Source organism: Notolabrus celidotus, chromosome 19, assembly GCF_009762535.1.
Source record: "Notolabrus celidotus isolate fNotCel1 chromosome 19, fNotCel1.pri, whole genome shotgun sequence".
NCBI lineage: Eukaryota > Metazoa > Chordata > Actinopteri > Labriformes > Labridae > Notolabrus > Notolabrus celidotus.
In genome coordinates, this window is record NC_048290.1 from 20,614,264 (window position 1) to 20,641,628 (window position 27,365).

Genomic DNA, 27,365 nt, shown 5'->3' on the forward strand with positions numbered 1-27,365 from the left:
AAACTTGACTGCCTGCAGTCCCGATTTGTCCCCCATTCAAAATGTTTGGCGCATCATGAAATGAAAAATGCAACAATGGAGACTCAGAATTAGTGAGCAGCTGAAATCCTCCATCAGATGAGAATGGAACAACTTTTCACTTTCAAAACTCCAGAAATGGTCCCCCAATTCCCAAATGTTTATCAAGTGTTGTTAAAAGAAGAGGTGATGCAACACAACGGTAAACATGTCCTCGTCCAAACTTCTTTAAAATGTGTTGCTGGTAACACATTTAAAAATCAACATATATTTTTCTAACTTTCTAAACCTTAAATCAAGTTTTCTTATTTAAAATGTTTGGGATTTTTGGTATCTATTTAAGAGTTATTTAAAACGGGTAACATTTATGGTTGGATAAATAATACCTTGCCCTCTTCTGTAAAGCTGCTTTGAGATGTTTTTTAACTGGAAACAATAGTGATAGTGATAGAAGATAAACTATTTCAGGGCCAGTGTCATGTAATGTGATGTCCACACACAGGCCACTAATGTTCCTGTTTGTTTGGCTGTTTGATCACAAAACGCTTGATGTAAAAATAGCATTCAGGTTAAACTAAGGTTGAGGATTTTAATCTCGCCAGACAGACAACTGGTTCATGCAACTTTCTCTCTACATCATTTTCCACTTTACACATCAAAAATGTAGTACACTGTCTGTGGAGATAATCAACAACATTGTAAGTTAAAGTTCTCTCTTATGTCTAACTTAGGCAAAATACACGGCTTTAACTACTTCCACTTACAATATCAGATTGATTTAGTCTCTGGTAGTTTATGAACATGCTTCTTCAAGTGTTTGTACTGCTCTGATGTTGTTATTTTTGCCTTTTAGCAGGGACAAAACAGATCCAGGTGCTTTCCCATTTGGCGCGAAGCCAACCCTGATTCAGTGTTTCCCCTACCATTATACAGGGGGGGCGGGGCGCCCCCCCAACAGCGGCCCCCACCACCCTTGGAAGTTCAGTAAATTTTATTTTCTACATATCGCCAGATCACAGCAGAAGTAATTCAGGGTTACCTCTCTTATAGATCAGGTCTTAAACTTGTTCTTTTATTAAACAGACTAAATATCCTTATGTTATTGATCTTATTTACATGACAGGATGTCATTATGCTCATCTGCTCTCTGTATTGCATGGCAGCGTTCCGCTCCATGCGCACACAGACATACAAACACGTGCGCTCACATACACACATCACAGCACAACGATACGATAAATGTTCATCAACAACTCGGGTTTTTCAAGACGAAAACGAGACTATGACGAGCCTAAGTGCATCACTGATAATACAAACTCAGATGAAAACTTAAGAAGGACCGTCGGACATTAAGAGTTCATATTTTCCCCGCTGTGCGTCTAATCTTAAGAAATTAAAGCTATGCGTTCCTGTGACTGGCTGAGTTATTATTGGGGGGGCGCAGTGTTAGCTTGGTCTCTACCTGCAGCAGGTGTGCTGTGTGAACCAGTCTCCTCTTCATTGAGGATTTTTACCCCCCGGTGTGCGTTAGTGACAAAAACACAACCGGGGGACGTCTGTTTAATATTTGACGTCTTTGCCGCTCTCACCGTAAAAAGCTCTGCATCTAGAGCTTGATTTAATCCAGTTTGGTGATACGTCAGACACATTTAGTAAGTTTGATCAACTCCTTGTCATCAAAGAGTGCCGTGAGCTGACTGTCTGTCCAGAGGTCCAGAGCGCCTGTTACTGCAGGTGCATTCAGGGACCGTCGTAATAGTGCAATGCAGACCTATATTTTGCGTTCATGGCATTTTTATTTGAATCAAGAGAATCAGATATAGTGGTCACATGAAGAATGTTTTCTTTTGACTTTTTTGCAGGCTAGATTATTTAACATAAGATATTACAAAAGCAAAAGTGTTAAAAGAGTGAAATGTTGACAATGTTAGTACTTGGTAGATAGATAGATAGATAGATAGATAGATAGATAGATAGATAGATAGATAGATAGATAGATAGATAGATAGCCCCCCCCCCCCCCCAAGGCTGTAAACCTAGGGGAAACACTGCTGATTTGTATAAATCCCATAGAAATTTGTATTAATCACATTTATAATCTGGCCGACAGAGACACATATTTACGTGGCACAGTGTATGAAATCTCATCTGTATTTTATCCCTAATACCAGACACATGAAATGACTAGTGAAATGGGGCCAAATGTCAAATTTGTGCCTATTCATAGCAATATTTCATTTCCAAACAACAACCGGTATCCACTCATCTCATTCATGTAATCCTTTCAGTGAGGAAAAACAATTTTCTCATACTGTGACGGGGCATTTGCATTTGAACACAATAGTGAAAATTATCTGAAATCACAGGAGCCCGGGCTCAGACTGAGTGCTGTGTGATTCAGTTGTGTTTGAACGAGGGGGTGGCGTTATTCATACACTTTCCAAACCTCACAATCTGAAACGCCCTTGACCTTTTGATGAAAAGGCTGCTTGTCAAAAAATTTCTATCTGCCTGATAAGAATCAGGCTTGGATTCTGTGAATTATTTCATGAAACTCTCTCTCTCCCTTCTTGATGATATATAATTTGTACCTCAGTGTTCCAAAAATAGATCTGTCACTTTTCATGTTTTTCTAGACTACAGGGGCCAAATGTGCATGATCCAGCATTGCCTTCCAGGGTGGGATCAGAGGGGATAAAAGATGACATCATAAAAGCTCTTATTATGCAAAATTGGATGACTCTTAGGGCTTGTGGAGACATGGTACGGAAATTAAAATGCATCCAAATATAACAGGAATCTGGCTGAGCGCTCAAAATCCGACAAAAAGAAGACAGAGTTTTGTATTTGGGCTTCTAGGCCTCGAGTTGTCTAGTTCTATGGCCAAGAGGACAAGTGTGTCTAATTAAATTCTGCATTTTTCAATAATGTTCTGCTCAATTAGATAATGAATTTGCTTTGCTCTGTACAGAACCCTGCCATGCTGAGGCAGTGCCAGTAACAGAAATCCTGTTATGGTGTGTTTCAAGTCCTTGTTGACCATCAGAGACCAAAAGACATGTGATTGCAGTCCAACTACATTTTGAGAAGAAGTCTTCCTGCAGATCTTGTTTTTCTGTCCCACATCAGCTGTGACTTTGTGATATAAGAGGACTTGATGCTGGAGAACTGCCAAATTGCTGCAGGAAGTTGCTGTTGACACAGACGGTGGGTGCAATTGAGTAATTAGCACTCCTACTGAAACTACTAATGACAGCGTTATACTCGGCTGTCATCAAATAGCAGGTGTCATGTGGCCTTTAAAAGAAAATGGAATGCAAATATGAGCAGCAGTCCTTAATGTGATGACTTTTTTAACCTCCTGTATCAAAAATAGGTTGAATAATGCCAAACGATCCTTTTTTTATACAGAAGAGCCTAAAATTGTAACACTGACTGATTAAACCTGTTAACCAATAAAAGGAGGACAGCACTCACATTGGTTAAACCCAAACATGTAAAGCAACTCTTTTATGAAGTGAAACAAAATCCAGAAATAGAGAAAACCATTATGGCATGACACTCATTAAAAGTTTCCGAGGCAAAGTTCTGGCACTATATTGTTTTTTTCCGTTCAACGTCAGACTTGCCCCCAAACAATGACCTACATGTGTTTGCTATTAAGTGGAAACTTTCTGTGAAGGCTGTTTTTTTCATCTGGTGGGTTGATTTCTTACAAGAACTCATTAAAATAAAGGGCAAAGGTGAAGAATCTGGTAGAGACGATTGGGACAGGCCCCGAGCAGTCTCCAGCTACGACTTAATTTCCCTACCAATAATTTTGATTAAAAAAGTAGGCAGATGTCCATATCCACAATACACCTGTTAAGCTGTTTACATGACTACAGGGTTCCTGTGTTTCCACCTGCAATTTATTCCTCCTGTTAAGTTCAGATTTGTTCAGAATGAATTCATAATTGCGTGAGGGTGCTCAAGTTAAGTGTCAGTTAGGTACATTATTGTCCCTGACTTTCAATTTCAATGGACACCAGTAGAATTTAATATAAATCATAGTGCATTGAATCTGGCAACAGACAGGGCCTCTATAGAGCTCTAGCATGTACTTTGTTGGCCCCACCATGATGCAAGCAAGAAAATAAGCCAACTCATTCCATTTACATTTACTTGTAAGTGCTACTGCCAACCTGAAAACAGCCCCTCCACATCCTCAAAGTCTGATGCAGTGAAGTGTAGAGCTGCAGTGTACACCTTACACTGATCTGAATTCAATAGCAGATCTGTCATTCAGAATCCACATTGGTATTCAACGTCCATCCCTGTCCAGAGATCAGTGGTTGTCAAGCTTCCCTCGGTCGCACGTCACTTTATGTCACACATGAGAGCGGGCCTTGTCAGTTTGCTAACAGCTAGCTGTTACTTTAATACACCATCATAGGAGTGAGTCATTTGTCTAAGAGTTCAGGAAATTGTATCGGTCCTGTAGATTGATTTACTGATTCATTTTCAAATACTCTCAGACAGAAGGAGAGCTGGCTGTACTGAGAAAATCCTAAAAACGTTTTAGCCACACCTGAGGTGAATGAGTGAGTTTGAATATATTTTGATAAAATAATGGATTTGGACACTCTGCAGTCTTGGTTGCTTTTTATCCTCTCTCTCTTAACGCTCTCTTTGATTTACTGAGGAGTTAGTGCAGAGGCAAATCAACTGTGACTCAGTGAGTAATGTTATTTGGAAACTTGAAATCCAAAGCAAAGATTTACCACCACAGAGAAACTGATTGTTGCTCAGGTTTGTAAAAAACATCCTAGATTATGCAAAGCTCCTGATTTTTTTTTTCACATCTTACACAAAATGACTCCAACATAACTACTCTACTTATTTAAGAGTATTTTTTGCTGTTGATGTCTTAATTGAGAGAGGACAGGATAGTAGATAGAGTAGGAAACTGGAAAAAGAGAGTGGGGAATGACGTGTGGCAAAGGGCGACAGGCTGGAATCAAACCCAGGCTGCCCACTTGGAGGACTATAGGCTATAGGCCCGCCTCGTCACCTCACACTAGCTCGACAGTTCAGTTGAGTTCAGCTTTTCCAATATGGCACCTCGCCGACGATCGGCTTCAAAACAGGGCTTCAGACAAAGACGGGTGAAGTCACAGATACTACATTAATTTATGATACAGTCTTTGTTCTGAACATGAGGTGTGCAATTTAACCACTAATCCAAACCAGCACCCATAACTCCTCAAGTTGGTGACTATTTTAGGCTCTTTATCAAGTATGTGTTGTCACATGTCAGTCAATCTAAAACCCCCATCTGCTCGGGGCGTCTGTCCATGTGCAGCCCTCCCACTCTGACATCTCTATAAGCACAAGTTCATTGAGTCTGTTTGTGCATGTTTGAATGTATTGCGTCTTATGTGTGTGTAGCATGTTTCAATAGGTGGTTAATCCCTCAGGGATTTATTAAAGTATATACAACTGACTTATTTATGTCAGTTTACCACTGTATTATAAATAAATAGTTGCTTCTATCATCTCTGGTATCTGTGTTTACACTTCTGTCCACATAGATGCTGAGGTGTATTGTATTGCATCCTTATTATTCACAGTGATGTAAAGTTTAATTTACTCCTATCCAATCGAAGTGTTACTGTAGTAAATTTAACTGTGTATTAGCCATGAGCTGCAAAACAACAATCAAAGAGGGCTTACAAAATATCTAAAATTACCATTGTGTTTCCATGAACCAACATGGAAATGTTTAACATGCATAAAACAGTTGTCAACAACTAATAAAGCCTTTGTACCATTCTTTCCATCCAACACGTCAGCTCTACATCTCATCCATTAAATGCAGGAGAGAAGGATGCCCATGACAATTTCAAGGTTACAGTTTCAGATTGCTTTTTTACACCTTTCATAATTGAGAAAATATTATTTGCAATAATATAAAGCAAAGAAAAGCAGGAAATAACATCACATGCTTCATCAAGTATTTTCACTGTAAGTAAATTGACTGATTAATTTAGTTTTCTCTGAATACATTGGATATGTTCCAAAGAACAAGAATGAATTGCTGTTTTGCTTTACTTAATTCCTCAATTTGACATTGTTTTCATGCTTGACGTTGTATTCATGCTGTCTGTTTTCTGACTGGGAGGGGTTAGTGTGCTGAATGAGCAACAATCGACTGTAAGTGTAGAATGCATCCTTCCAGAAAATGTACAAGTTGTAGTGTTTGATGGAAGCAGCATACTTCACGTCTTCCATTTATTCCTTCAATAAAATCTTTCTGTAAGATTCTCCAAGTCAACTTAAACACTCAGTATACACCGATAAATGCACAGCAGCATGAGTGTGCTGTTTATTACTGTGCAGATGATAGTCAGGACGTTTTCCACTCTACGCTTCATTCTTTAACATGATCTTTTCAATGGTCAGAACTGTAGGGGGAAATCAAAACTTTCTCTCCATATTTCCCTCCAATAAAAATGGCATTAATGCAAACTTTTCAGACTAACAGGGGTCACTCCAAGTAGAGAAGCAACTTTAAGCAGCATAACATTGCTCTTCAAAAAGGACTGGACGCCGTGGGTGGCTGTGGCTGCTGCCTGATTCCTGCAAACGAATAATATGCCTATAGGGCACCATTGAAAAAATGTGATCTTCACAAATGTCTCTGCTCCCTTCTGAAAACCACACTTTAATAATTCAAACAGTTGCAGAAAAAGAGCTGGAGCATGGTTAAATTAAAATTTATGTGACAAGAGGAGAAAAACGGAGGCAACTGCAAATACAGTAAATTTGCAGCCAAAAAGGGAAAAAAAGGCTCTCGAAGCAAAATATCAAAGCAAGTCAAAGCCATAAGATAGAAACATTATTGTGTCATAGTTGCAAAAATGCATGGCTCTGATACCACTGGAGACTCAATGAATCACTCTGCAAGAAAGTTCATCATTTGAAACAAAGCAGGTGAGTCAATAACAAAAATGACTGAGGATGACATTTGTCCATCCTTCATCTCTGTATGTCTTTGCTAACAGAAAAAACGCCACTCTGAAAACATGTTCATTTTTAATCAAATGGACATCTGTATAATTTTTCTATTGGACGATCGATCATGAACTGTGCAAATTACAGTCTAAACTAACATAGGGCACACATTTTCAAATGAATGAAAGCACATAACCTTAGACATCAAACTGTCCCCGGTAAGCCTTGTCTCTCTTAAAGAGAATAACAAAACATTCAGCTGGATTTTATGTGCACCTTCTGATAGCTCTGAGCATCATAAATTACAGAAAATGTGACCGACAGCTTCGTCTCAATCTTTCATACTCAGGGTAAAGTGGTCTGATTTTAAATCATCTTGTAGGAATTGCCGTATTGCTTGCTTTCTTTCTCTCTCTCTTTCTCTGCATGGAGGTAATTTCATGTAACATTTTGTCTGATTGCACATTACAATGATATAAATATCACCTGGAAAGGCACGGTGCTTCCTTCTTTCCTCTTTTCCTTCCAGCTGCTTTCCTGCAGGTTTTATTTCCCCTCATTGTCTAAACCCAGTTGGCTCACAGTCAGCTATAAAACTGCAAATGAGGAATCAAATGTGCTACCAGGAAGCTTAAATAAGACAGATGGGTCAATGAATGTGTGAGTGCTTAAATCCCTGTAGGAATCAGATTTTACAAAAGGATTGAAAATAATCATCGTTCATTCAAAATCAAAGATTCATTATTTGGTCAAGTGGTTCCTAACCTGAATTGGATAGCTCCTCCAGGGTTTAACCTGAGGGTCTGCGAGATTACTCAAAACAGTACAAGCTGAAGTAACTCCTACCAGCTTCAGCTTTCCGTCAGTTGATTTGTTTGCCATTTGGTGTAATCTGACATTTCTTAGAACCAATTACACAGATTGCTTTGAATAAAAGTATTAGTACATTCATGTCCCCTTCAGGACAAACTTGTGATTCCCTTCAGTCATCCGTTTGATCCTTTAGATTGTTGTTAGAGTTACTGCAATATGATTACTAAACAAACAGCCTGGCTGTACATGGGCGACAACTTCATTTTGTTTCTTTTAAATCAGAAGTGATAAGTGTCAATAAGCAAAATGAAACTGTGATTGGAAAGGGACTCAGAAGGGTAGGTTTGGGTCTTTTGATACAAAATTTAATAAATGCGTTTATGATGTAAGACTTATGGGAAGCTGTAATCGGTCCCATCAATACTCTACACATTAGCAGTGCAGTGATTCCTGGAAATAGAGGACATCTGGCATTAGATTAAGAACAGTACTTTATTCATTGATTGTGTCTCCCTGTTAGCGTTGGGAAAGGCCAATCAAGTTGATGTTACTTTTGTGTCAAATGGAATTAAATATCACCAAACTACTTTACGCGGGAGTTACCACCTACGAGCCAAGCATACAGTCTGCAGATTGGTGTCTGCAGGCAAACGCTTCACAAAAACCAGGAGAGCATTATTTTACGGTGTGGGAAATGCTTCAGACCTGTTGCTCTGATCTAACAGATGTCCTCAGGTTGGCATGTTGTGTTCAGTCATATGCCTTACAATTGGTGGGTACAGTAGTTTCCTGCATACACAACCTTTTATAAAACAGAGAAAGCAACCAAACTGGAACGCCTGGAGAGTGTAAATGTAGCATTAACTGGGGATCACTGGACGTTAATGAGTGATCAAAGAGTACCTGCACACCATGTAGACACTGACTGGACATTTTTGACATGCACTCCTTTAGCGTGTAAGTGTTATCTTTTACAAATGAAAATACATGCTGTTATTTCTCTGAAGAATCACTTCAAAGCTGTCTCCTCCCTCTGAGTCATGGTTTCAGACTACACTGGTGAAGCAGTGTCACATTTATTTTAATAACAAATCTAAAAGTCAACATAATAATGCATGTTTCATTGCATTCATTTGATTCCCAAATCAATACACTGGTAAGAACAGCTTGACATTGTTAACATGAGCTCAATAACTGCTTTCCAATGCAGAATATTCAAATTGTAACCATGCAATTAAAAGTCTGATTCATCATGTGAACTTTTTAAATTCTCTAAGAATTCAGGGTTAAATAAATATATTATCTGACGGCCCTTGTTTCTCGTTTTTATTTTTCATTTGTAATTCTGACCTGTGGAAAATATTGTGATGTTTTGGAGCCAGTTTGCAGCACAGCTGTGCCCAAAGCAACTCAGCTGTGACAGCATGACCAGTGTAAACTTCACCAACCGCGACCACAAACCAATGAAATAACTGTGATGTAGCATGACGCTGTACAGTGTGCAGAGCAACACATTACAGAGCAGCACCACTCCTCTCTACCCACTGCTGTGCTGTCTCTGCTCCAGTGACAACTGAATCACAACTGCAATGGTGCAATGGCTTGTGGTCTATGACTATCTGTTATCAGTCACAGAGGATATCATTAGCCTGCCCAATCCTGTCCCCTTTCCACTTCTGACAGAATATGGAAACATTGTGGTCTTTGGACAGAGTGTTCCTGTATTCAATAACTACTTTTTTCTTGATTGACCATTTTGTCTATAATGTCTGAAAATGGCGACTAAAGTCATCAGAGTTCTCAAAAGCCCAAGGTGACTTCTTCTGATTGTTTTTGACACGGCCAGATTGATGGATTAACTCTCCATATACTGTCCGTTCAAGACAAAGAAAACAATCATCCTACTTAAAGCTCCTGTGAGAAGTTTTTGAGTGATGTTAGAAGATAGCAGGATGAGATTTGTCGAGAACACTAATTAAACAAGAAAAGGACAAAAGCAAAAAACTACTTTGTCGACAGGCTCCACCAAAATCAACACAAAACAAAAGCTCCTCACAGGAGTTTTGAGCGTTGTTCTTTAAAATGTCATTAAACATCAATTTAGTTGCTGATTAATTTCTTGTCCTTCAGCTTGTTCAATATTCATTCATGAGGTTGTACAGTGCTTTTCACTATTTTAAAAGCAAAATTCTAATTTAAAATGTTTAGTGTCAATATTAAACTTGGGCAAAGTCTCAAATTGTGAGGTAAATGTGTGTTGGATTAATCCCAGGATGAGACTGCAGGCTGCTTTGAACAACTTATTCTGAAAGTTACAGGATAATTAAATGAATGGGACATGAGACACACTCAACTCATGACATCACTAATTGGGGAATCTCTGAACAGACATGTTCTGTTGTGTCCCTTGCTGGGGCTTTGCTTGTTCCCTTTCCAAATTGAACAAGTCAGATTCCGAGTCCTTATTTCATCTGTCATTTCAAATTGAGAAACAATGTTTAACTCAATGATAACAACGGCAGCTTGTCTCCTCGGCCGACTACTGCCTAGCCCTGGAATCCATTAGTCTTTTTATTTTTTCGCTGCAGGACAATGGCAGAAACACATTTGGTTTGTGTTTTTGATCATGGCAACCCCGTCCCTCGCCACTGACGGAAGCGGTTCACGGTTCTAGTCCAGCAAAGAGTTGGATCTGCTCTGGAACTGGTTTTCCTGGCCAGAGATGGTTCACTCACAGTCGAAACACGAAAAAAACGGTTCTCAATTGAAACTGCCTCGGTCGAAAAGGGTTATGTGAGGGCCAATTTGAGCTCAATAAAGAAGATACATATCAAAGAGCATAACCTAAACATAGCCTAAATGCAAGCAAATGTTTCAATATATATTAATGGGGGGTTTTGTATTGTATTTTTTGGACTTTTTTGCCTTTATTGGATAGAACAGCCTGGGGTAAGGCATGCAGCAAATGGTCAAGGCCTAGAGTTGAAACAGTGACCACTGCAATAAGAACTATAGCCCCTGTATATGGGGTGCTCTTAGACCACTAGGCTAACAGCGCCCCTACATTAATGTTTTTGAACCTTGATAATTGTCCTCAGTGAAACTGCTAAAAAACATACCATGATGCGAGTAAAGAGAGGTCAGAAGAAAACGGTGTATTATTTTGCTCTTCAGAAAAAACAACTACTGGATTGGTCAGAGTGAAGTCTGGGGGGAGAGTTTGATCATATAACTGCAGTGTCTTCCGTTCAAGCCAGGACAGGGACCTTTTTGGCATGTCACTCCACATCTTACTCTACCCAGGTCATTTCCTCTCAGGGCTACAAGTTTGTAACCTGCTTGTGGTAACATTCAGACCCCATTTCCTTCTCTAAATTCCTTTAATACCTACTCTTAAAAAGCAAGAAACAGGAACAGTTTGCCTTAGTTTGAAACTATTGAAGTTAGCTCAATTTTGTCTGTAACCTTTCTGTCCATCAACTTAATAAAAAAGACTGTAATACATTTTCCCTATTTGTGTAAAGTTGCAAGGGTGCACTTTTTAAAGTGACTTTGTGAGAGTGTGTAGACAGGTGTGTTGTTTGTTTTAATTACTCTTGCACCATGCGGTGTTGTAATGTCATGGTACAGATAGTTACCCTTCAGGATCTCCACTTTTTAGTGTGGCTGTGCATTCCTGCCGGTGTTGCAGTTATTAAGACTGTAGCAGAAGAAGATGTTTGTGTGTTTTTTGACAGAACAAGTGGAGGTGGGTGGGTTGATGCTACTGTTATCTGCAGATGAAGTATACAGCAACTGCCAACGCCTGTGGCAAGAGAAATGTTGGAGGGGGGTGGGGGGTGGGGGGGCAGATAGAAGATTATAAAATTCAATTTAGGGCAATGGAGGGGGTGGATCTTTTATATAAGGTGCCACAGAGCTTCTTTTCCCCTTTCAGTCGAAGACACAAACACACATCTATACACACTTGCTTTCCAAAATATGCTGTAGAATCCTTCCTTTGTGTTTTTGTTGTGAAATCCAGTAAAACAAGAGATCCCTGTTTGTCTTAGCTGCAGGGCCAAGCCGAGCTTTAGATGCTGCTAATAATACACTGCTCTTTGGGGTTTGAGTTGGGTATGACTGTATCTCTGCATGTGTGATGGGGAGAAGTGCCCGAGGTGAAGAGCAACGTTTACACCATTTCAGTACGTGCATCATCATCCAGCTCAGCCTCTGCAGGGAGGAGTCATTTTGAGGATGACCCAGCAATCGAGGGAAGAGGGCATGAAATTGCCCCTCTGAGATAGTTAAGAGGTTGTTGCACTGGATAAGTGGTCACATTTCTCACCGAGGGGTTTGCTGACATTGTCGCCCAGACAGCTGTTCTCAAGTTGCCATTTTAAAATGATGTTAAACTAAATTGTACCCCTCTGTTTTCTCAACCAGAAAAAACACTTGAGCCAGTTAAAGAGAAACCTATGTCTTGGCCTCATTAGCTCCTGTGATGCCATTAATAGCTGTTCATTTATTGGCTGACAGCAGCACTGTTGCATTCCTACACTTGAGAGTAACACACTGAGAGTTTAGACACTGTATTGAACAAGAGCAGAAAGCTTTCAATAAAATATAAAATACTCTTAATAATTCAGTCTTTTAAACTTGTATCTCACTTGATCACAGAAATAATGAATTTAATAATTTAAGGCCAGGGAGGAATCCATGATACACACATTAAAAGCTGCTTTTTCTTTGCTTGGAAGGGAGAATGTCAGGGTTGGGGGTTGGAGAGTGAGCGAGCAAAGGACTCAAATGGAATATGAGACCTACTGTATATTCATTGAGATCTCTCTCCGCGTGCCTGCACTTAAGCTTTAAACGGTTCTGTAAGACTGATGAGGTAAAGGGGAGAGGGAGCGGAAAATGAAAGTGTTCTTTTAAATGTTTTTTGGACGAACGCTTGTCAAGTGGAACGGAACTGGATGGGGGGGAAATCAGCCAGGGGACATGCAAAGTGAGCACTGTGGCTGGGTGTGTGACATCTCTCTCTTTTTTTAAATGTGTGTGAAGAGAAGAGTAGTTCAGGCACTGTTTCTCCAAAAGGGAACTGAGTGCTTGAAGAAAAGACCTGAGAGAGACAGAGGACTGCCAAATCAGATTTTTCTGCAACAGGAAAATGACATCTACAGTGCCGTGCAGTGTCGTTGATTGCTTTGTGATTTTTTGACTGAATTTGTATTAATTTACTAAACCTACAATGTCATTAATGCTTTAAAATGTACTAAAACCATCTATTATACTTATTATTGATCACTAGAAATAGGCATCATTAGGATTTTATAGATCTCTCATCTGGTGATTGGTCCCTACCTATCATGAAACTTCTGAGGTTTAATCATTGGACTCTCTAACTTACATGCAGATTTTACAAGACTTTCTTACTTTATACCAAGCTATTTTAAATACTCTATTTTGACTGGTCAAAACCCCATATCAGTGGTAAAGAATTTTCAATAACAAAGGTGATACCAGAGTTAACTCAATCACACAGGTCATATCTAAACAATCTGTTGAAAGAAGTCCAGAACATTTCACCTCTGCCTGTTGACACTGTGGCAAAAAAATGGACTCTATCAACATTTTAAATTATTAACAGTAGTAAAACAATAGAAATTGCATCTCAGGCTGGGCATGAGAGTCGAGTGATAATGACAGTTGTGTGCACAGATGTGAGAGCAGCATGAGGAGCTTTTGAGCACCTCTACCATCTCTGATTGGGCAAAGTGCACCAACATCCTGAGTTGCAATCCAGGCAACAACAGCAGAGCTCTTGATTGCATTTCTAAGTTACTGACGGTTAACTTAAACTATAAACAGATAGAAATAGAAGCAAAAATGTTAATAGATGTGCAATTTTGTCCTTTATGTTTCAAGGTGTGTCAACTACACAGCTCCGAGCAAGAGAGCAGGGTAGAGGACAGAAATGTTAACATGAATAATCCTGCAAAAGCTCTAACGAGATTGTCAGTTTGATGTACATTATAACAAACAAGCAGGTTCCTATTTTAATTTAAACATGTATTTAAATGTTCAGGCAAATGTTAATTGACCCTACTAGGAGGATGATGAATCCATACAGCCATGGAAGTGATATTGACCATGGTTTCTGCAAAGAAAAATATGTTTTAAATAATCTAAAATTGATATTTTGTTGACTTGTTTATATCCCAATTTGATGTCTGGCTAATAAGCTAGACAATATATAGTGAGCAGGTGATTATGTAAATAAACCCCCTTTTGAGGGATACCAAACCTCTCAGTTCTGCCTCTGGGCCATGTTCACGCTGCCAGGATTCTATTAATAATGGCCTATTCACTATTCATTATCTCTTACACAGTCTACTGCTCTAATTGATTTCCTGGAATGACTGTCGCCGGTACTCTCCATGGTCATACAAGTTTTTTTGAAGGTTGGCTATTGAAGATATTTTGGACATTGTTTTAGGCTGTTTTCACACCTCTGGCCTGTTTACTTTGTTCTGATCAGATGGAAAAAAATGACATTGTTTCATTTCATCCTTGAATCGTTTTGTTTTCAAACGACAATATTGCAAAGCTGGCCAAAGCAAAGATCATTGCTGGGCTGTCGTTACGTCATTACGTCACAGCCTCATTTTCCTGCTATGTAGGTAAACAAATGACAGGCGTACTGGTCATACTTTGCTAGGCGTGAAAGGGGTGACTTATTTTAAAGAGTCCCCCTGAAAGCAGCTTATCTTTTATATTATAATGACTAAATATTCTCATCAGATAGGTCTTTATTGGAAAACTAAGTGGAGTCCCAAATGTCACGTCAAAACAGTTGTCTTAAACAAATTACTTATTTTTTCTGAACTGTATTTTTTTTAACATTAACTAATAGATTTTTTTAATTTATCAAAATGTTGTACTATACTTAGGAAGAATAACAGGCCAGCCTTCATTTCAGCGAAAGAGTACAACCATGACTAAATTCTTATTCAGTAAGCTCCATATAAATTCCACCTAGAAACTGATCATGACCCATGTTAAGCACTTTTTCCAAAAGTGTTCTTAAGTCTTAATGTCAGTGAAGATCTCAATCTTTCAAAAAATCTGATTCAATATTTCTTTTATTTTTCTCCAGCTCCTCATGCAGCCAATTTTTTGAGACAAGCGTTTTGCTTTTAATTAATAACCTTGATTTTAGATCAAAAGAAGACTCCTACTAGTTTATAAAAGAAGAATGTGAGTGAATTGTAAGCGCTGATGACTTTCAGTAAAATTACTTTGACCTCAGAGAAACTTTGTTATATTTTAGAGAGATACGTTATGAATATTACTTTGGGTCACCTTTTCAGGTTAAAGCAATGCCCAATTTTAATTCAGTCCACATTACTGAAGTTATTTGACGGATCTTTTCTCACAGGCAGCGGACTGTACAACGGCAGTTCAGTTTGCCGTCTTACTGTACTCATTCTGTCATGATGTATTTAACATACATAAGTTCCTAATTACACTTCACCTGCTTTTATGTGCAGCAGTGCTTTTGTCTGATGAGACCTTTTTCAATGTCTGTTGAGTGTAATTATTCTGACTCAAGAAAAGTTTGGAAGACGCACACTCTCATTGCTAACACCATAGTTATAAGATTATCATTTTTGGTCTATTACATAAATTACATTTTTTTTAAATAAAAGTTATACAAGTGATATTTATAAAGCTGGGTACTGGGGAACTGCAGTTTTCCTAGTCTAATATTACAATATGGATTAAAAATTTAGATGAGTTTTATACATGTTAAGTATCAGATGAAATAAGGCAGTACATGTCGTTAAAGGTCTTTTGAGAGTACAAATACGAAATGAAATATCTGAATAACCGATCTGAAGAAGTTGCTCCTTTCAGCTTGATAGAAAAAGGAATGAAAGATGTAGTAGCAGTAGAGACTTGAGTTTTTTAAGTTAATTGTTATTGTCTTGAAGTGGGGGGAGATTTTAGGATCAGACCTTTCAGGGGGCTCAGCTGCTCAACAGACTGGGATATGGAGACTTCCTTAAAAGGGCTAGATGTTAAGGCCAAACCACTCATTCCACCAAGTAAATATTGTTTAAAAAAGCTGGAGTTGCTGGTGGCCTAGCGGCCCAAGCTTCCAACATACAGAGGCTACAGTCATCGACACCATTTGCTGCATGTCTTCCCTCGCTCTCTACTCCCCCACATTTCTTGTCTCTCCCTTATCAAATGAAGGCAAACATGTCTTAATATACAACTTAAAAAAAAAAAGCTCAAGTTGAAAATCATTTAATTCAGTCCACATTGTTGAAGTTATTTGCCAGATCTTGTGGAGCTTGTCTCTCTACTCACAGGCAGCTGGCTGTACACCAGCAGTGCCGCCTTCTATCACTGTCTCTGCATTGACAGCTTTGTGTCTGACCTGTGCAAACTATACATTATAATTAAGCTTATAACCTTTACTTTTTCCACAGTGTGCATTAACATCCTCTACTCAACACTGTCAACGTTTAGTTAAAACTGTCTTTTTCATTTGCATCTATTTTTCTTGTTACAGTCCTCTGCCTGCCTAAAGGTATCAGTTATTTGTGTAGTGTTAATTAAACGGCTAGAAATCTGTAGTGAAAAGCGAGATTATTTGGCTTTTGAAAAGGAGGAAGATATTAAATATCCCTGCTAGAAGATTTTCTCTGCTTCAAGTCTTCTACAGGGGAAATCCATCATTACCCACAACTTTGTACGGTTTCACGTCGTCAAATTGAAACAGACGTGAGTCAGCAGAACTGGTTTATTTCCTTTGCCCAGTCAGAGTTGGCTGAAATCTCATCATTTGTGCCTCTTGTTCTTTTGCTGGTCTGTTTGCCTGTGTTAGAGTTCAGTGATCCTCTCTCTAATGTTAGTCTCTGGGTGTTGATACTCTTTCATCTGGGAAAGCTACTTATCAAGTTCTCAAATCCAAAATGTGCACAAACACTCCCTCTTTGAAGATTAACTGGGCCTCTTTTGAAATCTTTAAATTGATTTAAAATCACAGATGACAAGAATCTCAATTTCCTTCCCTCACCCCCACACGTCAAAGCTTGTTAATTATACAAGTTATACTGGTGCTATGAGTATTGCACTCTTTAAAATCTCCTTTTTGATTGTAAAATAACTATTTCCAGCCTTACCAGATCTAAAATAACACTGTGTTATGCTACTATGCTCCCTTTTAATTAGCTCATTGAAATCTCTGTTTACAAGAGCTGATAGTCAACTGGGGACTACTTTGTCCCCACTTTTGTAGCCTTTTCTTGGTGTTGGAGCTAATGCAGCAATCAGACATTCCCAATAACTCCCCAGAGAAGACATGAACTGTATTTCCCATCTGTTTACATTTGTATTCAATGCACTAAAGCCTCTTTTACACATGAACTCCTGACATTTTCGAGTCAGTACCAGAACAGTCAGGGAATGGGTTGAGTGTTGCAGGAGGAGGGGTCTTCCATATTGAACAGTTTCTTGTTAATATCACTACAACATGTGTAATGAGATTCCCGCAGCACAAACACAATAACAGAAAACATAACAGACAAATGAAGAGAGCAGTAAACAGTACAAAGCAGCAAAACCCTGCTTAATGTGAACACTATACCACCCACTCAGCCACTGTGAATGTTCAGCACTAAAACCAGCTGTGTTCACACATTGTCCCACTCTAATGTCATGCTGAATCTTACTAGAAGCCTGGCAGGGAAAAGTCTGGTGAAGTAAAAGTGAATGGATTCAGCCATGTGCTCACACCACGAACCTCTCCTAGACCTTACTGGGATCTTTTCTGCAGTTCAGTGCCGGTGTGAAAGGAGCTCATGATGGCTGCATATAAGTTTAACCTGAACAGAGGTGTAATAAAAGGGAATAAATGATAACACCCGTCTGGGGTTATGGATGCTTTTCTGTTTTGATGTTTTAGCCCCAAAACCTCCAGGACAAACCTGTCAACTCTTTCCTGGTGGGCTTTGACTCAATTCAGCATCCGTCTTGACAATTACCTTGCTGTATCCGAGCCACAGCGGGGTAAGTGGGTTGTGTTGGCTTTTGTTCTTCCACATCCCCTTCCACAGGGACTGCTGGCACTGTAAGGCCCATAATAAAAGGCACAGCCAGCTATGTCGGCCAGCAAGATTTGCCTTTCATCACGCTAAACAAGGCTTATGCCAGCCTGTCAATTATTAAACGGCTGAAATACGGAAAAGTGTAGAAACCTCCTCCCTCCTAACAATCAACAAACCACTGTTGACACCCTTCAATGGTATTGAAAAGGACAGATTGTTTTTGAGATGATGAGATTTGGATTAAGGTTATGTCGAGGGAGAAAACACACTGACGGTGATTGCTACAGAAATGTTGCCGTGTCAGAGAAGAGAATCAGAACATTGCTTTTGTTTTGGAGAAAATTGCAGTCAAGCTGAGCACTGGTGCCAGATGTATGACTAACACAGCAGGCACAGGACTGCACATACCGCTGCCTGAGCCTGGGTCTCCGAGTGTTTTCTAGGCCTGTTTTTAGGACCCAAAATAAACCAGCATGTCATTATATGAATTTGTTTCTGACATACTTTATTCATAGCGCATAGCAGCAGGCTCAAATTGATTATACGTAAATGACAGTTTTGGAACATATCTAATGTATTTATTTTTCTTTGAAATACATCGGAAAACATGTTGTTTTTTTAAGGTTTTACAAAGCAGCTGACTTAGATACCAAATGCTTAATCCTATTTGGACCTCAGTAAAACTGGTCAACTGTGTATTCAGAGAGGCCGTAATGTCAACATGAACTGTAATACAATAAATGCAAAGGAGAGAACCTTGCCAGGGGTCAAAGTTTAAGTTCAATGAACTTGGGTTACCAAACCTCATAAAATAATAATGATAACAATGCATTTGAACAAGCTCTGTTGCTCAGTGTTAAAGCAGGAATCTCAATCTCTTGCAAGACTTTGTTCTTGTTTCCCCACACTGAACAAGCCCTCAATTTGGTATTTCTAAGAAAATTCTGCAACTGTATTTTTGATCTCTGGAGATTAGCTCAGCCTGTTCTGTGTTTACAAAACCAAGGTATTACTCTTTAATGTGTTTTTCTGTATTTTTTGGATGACAACTCAAGTAGCGTTCAACGGCACAGGCTAAATTAAGCAGTTGCTCATCTTGTAAAATAAGTCTTATGTACCCTGTCAAGAGAACATTAATACCATGTGAAGTGAAGGAGTATGTACTTAGGAATAATAGCCGAGCTTGTAATAAGAGTCGGTTTGAATAGGGTCCTAATTGGGTTTAGGTTTAACATTGGTTTCGCCCCTTAACTGTCATTGGACCATAGCGTTTGAATTGCTCCATCTAATCATAGAGAGCGCCTGATCGTGCGTTGCTTGATTAGCTGCTGCTTTAATAGATTTTATGCTTAAAGAATGCAAACTCAAATTGCAATATCATGCATGAAAATGTGTCCGTATTGTAGGAGAAGTCATGCATGTATTCCCTAGAAGCCCTAAAATTCAATTTTCCCTCTAAATGGTTTTCATCACATCACCCTTTTTAAAACTGCTTATAATTGACATGTTATTATAATCCACAACAAACCATAACATCTCCATTCCAATTGCTTTAACCAATTGTTGAAGATTATGATGTAAGTAATAAGCTCTATTTTAACTCTAAAGCTTCATTTTTTAATCAATAAATGATGGATAATAATCTGTCTTGCACAGTAAGTAGGAATTAGAGGGGTTTCTCTATCACTACATTTTTCAGTCCAAGATATTCAGTGCATCACAGAATCCTCATTTTTTATGACAAATAGTATATGTTACTAATGTCCTTGGAATGATATCTTCAACTTTGAGCTACTATGTGAAAGTACACTTTAGATTTTGAATGCAGAGTAGTTCAAATTGACTCTATGTTGTTAACAACAAGTTAAACCTAATACAACTTTGACTATGGGTGGTGAATCTTACTGTTTAAAATGCTTGCTTTGAAACGCTTGGTGTAAGATATTTCACTACCTTTTTTGGTTAGAGCTTCACACAGCTTCATGAAAATACAAAAAAACATACATTATATATAATAAATTTGTATGTACATAAATTCAAACTCTGTTGGAACTGCTGGTCAAACAGAGAAGACCGCATAAGCATCTGTTGCATTTTCTGTAAGATGCATGCAACTTGAGACCAAACAACCACTACCTGCACTCCTGAGTTTTCAGGCTGGCGATTGTAATTGCCCTGGTTTATAAATATACTCCTTATCACAGCAGAGGAATCCACATTTAAGCCACATCATAAGCTTTGGGATTACCGTAGTGCCTCGCCTCTGTGCAGATTACCATAAATCTCCCCACACAACGGGAAAAGAGTGCTCTGTTCCAGAGAAACAGCCCATTGAAGGGCAGTTACAGGGCAAATCCATATACAAGACCGTGGAGATCAAAAACCTTAATCAACTATTAAAGATGTTTAACCTTGTGATGAATGCATTAATACTTTACATTTGTCTAAAGGCCCTTCAAGCAACCTCCTGCATGGCATATGAAAGCAACACTGTGGAAACCTGATCGATACTCATGCACTTGATCCACCCTCGCTGTTAATTTGTTCAAACTGATGATGCTCCATCTTCAAACCGATCAGTCATAGCAAGTTGGAAGTTTGCATCTTTTCACCCTCAGGCCTCCCAGAAACACTTAAGCAGAGAGTAGCCACATACACGGCAGACACACAAGCACACACACACCATACACATAGAAACACACACACACACACACACACACACACACACACACACACACACACACACACAATACAAAAACACATGCTCAACAAGAAGCTTAAAACATGCGTGAGCAATGGCATGCTGGAGGTGAGAGGTGTCTACAAAATTGTTAGATAAGGTCCAATTATTCACTGTCCCTTAGAGTTGATGTATGAAATTCTGATCATTTTGATTTCATTTTAAAATGAAGATTTAGATGAATATTCACAGAGATATAAACAGTGTTGTAACCAGATATTTAAATGTTCAGAGAACACTGTTCTGTTTTTACATTATTGTTACATGGTGTTACTATGAACCCATTAGGGAGATTCCCCTCTATCACATAAGTTGTTTTCCATTTTCCACTTTAAGCTTTTAAAACTGCAACCCCGAATAATTGGAGACATCTAACATTGGAGGTCAAGCATGTTATGAACCAAGTGTCAGGGGAGCTTAACTGTGATTCAACAGTGGCTTTTTACAGGGGGCATATTCGATAAAAGATTTACCTCTCTGTTGAGTCTTTGTGTTTTGATTTAGAGTTTTTATTTTTAGGCTGATGCGATGGATCATACCTCACACTCCCTGGAGCCAGAAATTGTGCAAGTGCAGGAACCTGTGCCATTGCCAAGCACCTCCAATGCCTCTGGAGTTGCAGCAGGGTTGTAGCTCATGTAATACTCTTGGAGCTGGGTGCTCAGGTTCTGCTCTGGCTCTGGACTCTTTCTGCGACGCTTCCGCCCCACCATGGATCGCTGCTGCAACAACCTGGTTGCAACTGGATAGCGCCGCCACATCACATAGATAATTGTCAAGAGTAGGGACATGCTGAAGAAGAGGGCAACACTGCCCACCACCACTTTGTGCAGAGTCATGTGCTCCAACTCAGGGGGTGGTATGTGAGTCGGTTTAGTGCGAGCAACTGAGTCTCTTGGATCTTTGCTCAAGTGACCTGGAAAGGTAGGATGAGGAATAGGCTGAGGTCTGAAAGGTTGGAAAGGACCATAGGTGTGGGATGATGGCAAAGGGGGGGAGCCGCTAGTAGGGGCAAAGGTTGGTTCAGCTGTGGCTTCAGAAATGAGCTCTGACATTGGTGACGGGGTTTCAGTCAGAACATAATCGGTTTCCTCACAAATACCGTGGTCCCTTGTGGCTTCCATAATTTTTTCTCCCTGGAGAAACTTTGGGCTGCTGCATATCATAGTGGTGTCCTTAGTACCCCGAAAATGCCTTAACCATGCCACTAGAGGGCATATGCCAGTTCCACAATCCCACATGTTCCCAGCCAGGCTGATGGAAGTCAGCGAGATCCATGCTGACACCGCCTCCTGAGACACATTGGACAACTTGTTGGATTCCAGGTTGAGAACTTGAAGGTTGGGCAAGCAGTGAAACACAGCTGGATCCAGAGTCTGGATTTCATTCCCAGACAGGTCGAGTTTTTGTAGTGTATACCATGTCCATGGAAGGCCCTGGTTGACCACCCTGATGCGGTTCCACTGCAGGTAAAGTGATCTCAGATTTGCTAAACGTGGAAAAAGAAAAAAGTTGATTCGTGAGAATTGGTTGTGTTCCAGATGCAACTCCATCAGCTTCTGTAGCCCCAAAAAGGTGGTGCGGGTAAGAGCCTTGATTCGATTATAGCCCAAATCTAGAAACTCCAAACTTCTGCACTCCAGGAATGCTCGAATTGGGATGTTGGAGAGACCATTTGAGCGTAGATGTAGGTTTTGTAGTTTTCTTAAGCCATGGAATTGACCTGGCTGCAGGTTTTCCAGTTTATTGTAGGACAAGTCCAGACTGCGAAGGTTAGGAATTCCATGAAATGTTGAATTGTGCAGGGTTTTGATCCTGTTGGAGCTCAGTATTAGCTCTTTGAGCCTGCGTACCCCCTGGAAAGCTCGGCTGTCAACCGTTGAGATCTGATTGTGATCCAAGTAAATCCAAAGAAGCTGGCCAAGGTGTGCAAACTGGTATGGTAGCAGGGTGTGCAGCTCATTGTAGCGCAGGGAAAGGCCTTGGCAGCCTATTGTGACATTTTCAGGGACATCTAGGAAACTAGCTGAATCACAATGGACAGTTTTCCCTTCACATCTGCAGCTATTTGGGCATGTGCGTTCAACAAAGCTGAACAACAGGGGAGCCCGCAGGAGGAGGAGGAGAGGAAAGAGGAGGTGTGTCAGTCGGCCATCAGACAGCAATGGACCTATGAGAGAAAAAGAGAGATGTTAGAAACTGATTTGATTTACTAAAGATCAAGTCAAAGTTTAAGATGTTAATACACCATATTCCCATGGCAGCCATCTTCCTGTGCATTCAAGGAGGCTCACATATTGTTCTCATGTCTGACTGCTGTGTTCCAGGTCACATAAGCCTGTGTTTATGCTACAAGGGATTTGCAACTTTTCAAACAGATTTAAAATGTAGAATGTCACTCTAAGATCTTTGTTACAAAGTACCAAAACAGATTATTAATGTAATGGGAAAAACTGGGTGAAACACTGAATTGAGGAATGATTTAATAAAGAAATCCAGAGACCTTGTTAAAAAATAGTGCCTCTTTAAAAAAAACTGCATTACAGCAAATGGAAAATTGGCTACAGAGAGAGAGTTGTCTTTCTGGTTACTTTCACACTGGTACCAGTTCTGGTGTTCATCAAAGCTACTGTGGCATGTATTACAATCTGCACTTTGCATTTATTAATTTTTACCCTAAAAAACACAAACCCCATTTTCCCCTTAATTTGCTGTGTGATTTATTATGGAATGAAACTCAGGTAATGCAGCTGTACCAAAATCCATTAAGTATCGAGATTCCAGCAGCTTCACCTTTACATTGCTTTTTGACATTCTTCCATCTAACAAAAAGAAAAGATGAACTTTCATCCTCCCTTACACTTTGAAGAATGAACATGACAGCTGAAAAAATATCCTTTTAGTTTTTAAAATTGTATAACCTATCCTGTTTTCCATTAAATGAATAGTTGCATACATCTCTATGCTGATGACACGCCTATATTGTAATGCCTGCTTAGAAACCTGGCCACGGAGCCACTGCAGCTTGCAGTTGACAATCTATAAAGGTAACTATTGAACTTAAACTTGTTTTTAAATGCAGCACAAAGACATCTGGACCATTGATAACATAAATCTTAACAATTAAATGTTCAAGCAATGACTGAGAACTTCAGGCCCACACAACAAGTTGTTTTGCAGGTGTTTGCATTCACACCCTTTTCACAATCTGACACTCGTAGCCCCTTGACTGTACAAGACAGTCCCCTGATGTAGGCACTTTCAAATTAGTGTGTACCTTTTGCCCTTTAACCTTATTATCTTGTTTGACTTCAAATTCTTCATCCTGCCATGCAGAGCCCAGACATTAAAAGATGTATCACTGTTCTGATGCACAGTGACTGCACTATATGTCAAGAGACAAATCCTTGACCCAGGACTCCCATCTGCTCTCACTTTGAGTAATGATCAGGCTAAGGATGTTCATATCTCAACGCTGTTTTCAATCTACTTTTACCTCCCTGCAGGCATCTACTTTCTATCTTGTTCAGTTTGTGGCAGCTGCTTTGCTGTTAACAGCATCTGATTTGTCTATTAACAATGAGAAGCTATTCTACAAAGACATAAGGGGAGGGAGAACGTTAATTGTTTGGACAGGCTGAGATTGCAAAGTTTCTGAGTAGGAATTAAGCAAAGGCAGAGATGACAAGCAGCTTTGTGGAGATGTACAAAACTGTAGTTGCAACAGGGATCTAATTCGTTTTTTCATATAGATATTATCTATATGGTCTTATTAATGAATTCTGCCACAGGTATGGCATTTGTAATTTGAATGGTGGGCAAACTATTCTTTGTGAAGTTGCTTTGAATTGTGAATGTGTGTGTGCATGAATATTGTATACAGTGTGAGAGAGAGATGTAATTTCCTCAGATTTGAAACTTGCAACCTCACAAGTTTATTAAGAAACCAAATACAATACAGCAGAAACTGCTTATCAGTATAAAGTTTGCTACTGGTGATAATACTGTTGAATAATTAAACTTCAGTACATTTTGGTGATTTTCTAGCATGATTCAATGACAGTTTGCTTGTGAGTTTTTTTTCCATTCTTTAAACAATTTGTTTTTGCATATTCTAAGTATTGCACTGACAAAGATCAAATGTTAGGATTAGGCAAGAACCCCGAGGTGTTAGGGTTAGGGTTGGGTGAGACGATAAATTGTGAGTTAGCCCAAAGGTTAGGTTTAGGAATATACTCCAGTGACAAAAATCAGGGGTTAGGGTTAGGAACCAAGTCCACTTGTCCACAAGTCCACAAATACCTTGGGTTAGAGTTAGGCAGGAAACCTGACTGGTTCAGGTTAGGCAATAACTCTTTGTTTGCAGATTACATTGCTGTACATTGTTTAGCAACAAAACTGCCCTGATTACTTTATCTGCACATCAGCTGCTTTGTATGATAAGTGCACTTTAGCACAACTCTGACACTGTACTGGATAATTGCATCTCTACCTCTCTGTTAATTATGTTCATATTTGAACAATACATTTAAGATTTCCTGATGCTGGTTAATATTTATACTCTATTTAAGACTTTCTAATGATATTTGCATTTCTGTTTCATGTTTTTTTTTTTCTTAAAGCTTCTGGGAATGTTACTTGAATTTTTAAAAAGTTCATGTAGTTAATCAAAGTTCAGTTTGTCAATAAGTATCAACAAAAATCTGAGTGAAAATAAAGATCCATAACTGTTTGAAAACCTTGTTCAAAACCAGCCTATTTTCCAGCTTAGATCATTTCTCAGGACTGTGTGGGCTTGTCAGCTAAAGTCTTGATTGACATATGACAATCAAACTGAACCACAGCAACAGTCACAATGCAACAGAAAGCCTGCATGGTTGAGCCGTCTGACTCCGAACCAGAGAACCAAGAAACTCCAGCACCTGAAAATTATGAATGTCAAATGGTCATTATTTACTTTTGTTACTATGTAGTCTCCAAGTTCGATGCATCATAAACATTTAATGACCTGAACAGTAGAGGCAGAAGTGCAGGGAGGCATGGTACAGCTCCAGATGCCAGACGAAGCCATTTGGCTTAGCCCTGAGCTTTCTGGGCAAAGTTGGTGAACTAGTCCTGGGGGAAATGAGCATGAGCATATGGGGGAATGTTTTTGTAAGACTCGACCTCGGCTCAACCAAAATACAGCCAACTGGTTATCCAAAACCACAACATTTGGGAAGTAGAAGAACAAGCTGTCATCTACACTGGTGGATGTGCAGTCAGGGATTACACTCACGGGCATAGCGGCACAAAGAGCAGAGAGATAGCTAGACTGCTATAGAGACAGACGGACTGATTACAGCCAGTACATGATTACCAAGCTAGCCAGTAGCAAAGGCGATGAAGGACAAATTTTGTCGCACATGTGCGAGCGTGACTTGGCTTGTATCATTTATGATTGGTTAGATAAAAGTGAAACCCGCCTACTTAATACCCTGTACTGGAACATTTTAAAAAAACTTCACTGATATTTCAAAAAATGTATTAAAGTTCAGTTCTAATACTTCACGATTTAGAATAATATGTACACGATAATAAATATCATAGAAACGTTTTTTTTACTTTGGTTATCAGAGGCTTTAAATATACTTACACAATTGATATTATTTGAAGCAGGGTACATATCACAGGATAATTTGGTGAATTCTGGGCCTCATGTACCCAAGTCCTGTAGTTTTGATGGTTCTAAATTATCTTGCAAGATTCTCCTTTAATATGAGGTACTCTAAGAGTCAATTAACTTCCCTTGATCTGCTCAAAAGACTTTTGGGGTCGCACCAATTTAAAACCATGAATATTTAACATGTTTAATATTTATGATCTGATATCCTGTTCTGTGGGGGAACCCTGATGGCAGCAATGCACACACTGTGAAATATAACGTTGAACAAAATGATAGCTACTCAAGAAGAAAGCTGACTGAAGAGAAATCAACAAAGGCAGCCATTTGGTTTCGCACCCATGGCTGCATCAATAAAAGCAAAGATTAAAGTTAGATGAATCTCAGAACCGGAGCTCCAACTTGTACATTTCAAGTAACAACATGAGCGTTTATACTTGTCCTGTAAAAAGTACTACAATCACACTGACAAGGAGAGGAGTTGAACTGAAATTGCAACCATAGTTGATATACCAGGTAGTAACATTAAGCTTGACAACCATCCAATCATCCGCCATGTTTGTTTACTCCAAAACATGTTTTGCCTCGGAAGATTTTGAAATAATTCCTGGCTTGAGAGTGTGGACTCTGTTGTTGGTGAATGGAAACTGTTGGTGTGTTTTGTACTGTGTTGGCTATATTGTTGCACAACACAACAACCTTTTATGTACCTCTTTTTACACACGTGGAGTCTGTTTCAGGGGAAAATCAATAGACAAGTAAGTCATTTATATTCCTCATGTAAGGCATACATTAGTATTAATGTGTGCTATCTTCTTATGGACGTTTGGCACATTAAGAAGAGTGGACCTGATGTTAGCTGCCTACAGTGGATTTACAAAAGCATTTCTGCCTCTACACTTGTCAGGACCCTCACTTAACACAATGCATTTTCTAGCACTTAACTACAGCTGTCACTGCGGCACACCTAACCCCAAACCCTTATCTTTAACTTTAGCTAAACTTCATTCACAATGTGTCATCAAAACAA

At 39.3% G+C, this 27,365-nt stretch overlaps 1 protein-coding gene across 1 annotated transcript in view; it reads right to left on the bottom strand.

Annotated features, from left to right (window-relative positions):
• Positions 1 to 25,957, bottom strand: part of lrrtm4l1 (leucine rich repeat transmembrane neuronal 4 like 1) — a 52,869-nt gene extending 26,912 nt beyond the window's left edge. The window contains exons 1-3 of the mRNA XM_034710214.1: positions 25,866 to 25,957; positions 25,682 to 25,788; positions 21,213 to 22,843 (exon numbers count right to left, since the gene is read on the bottom strand). Of these exons, the coding sequence (XP_034566105.1) occupies positions 21,213 to 22,843; positions 25,682 to 25,788; positions 25,866 to 25,957 (1,830 nt within the window). The remainder of the gene's footprint in view (positions 1 to 21,212; positions 22,844 to 25,681; positions 25,789 to 25,865) is intronic.
• Between the last annotated feature and the right edge of the window lie 1,408 nt (positions 25,958 to 27,365).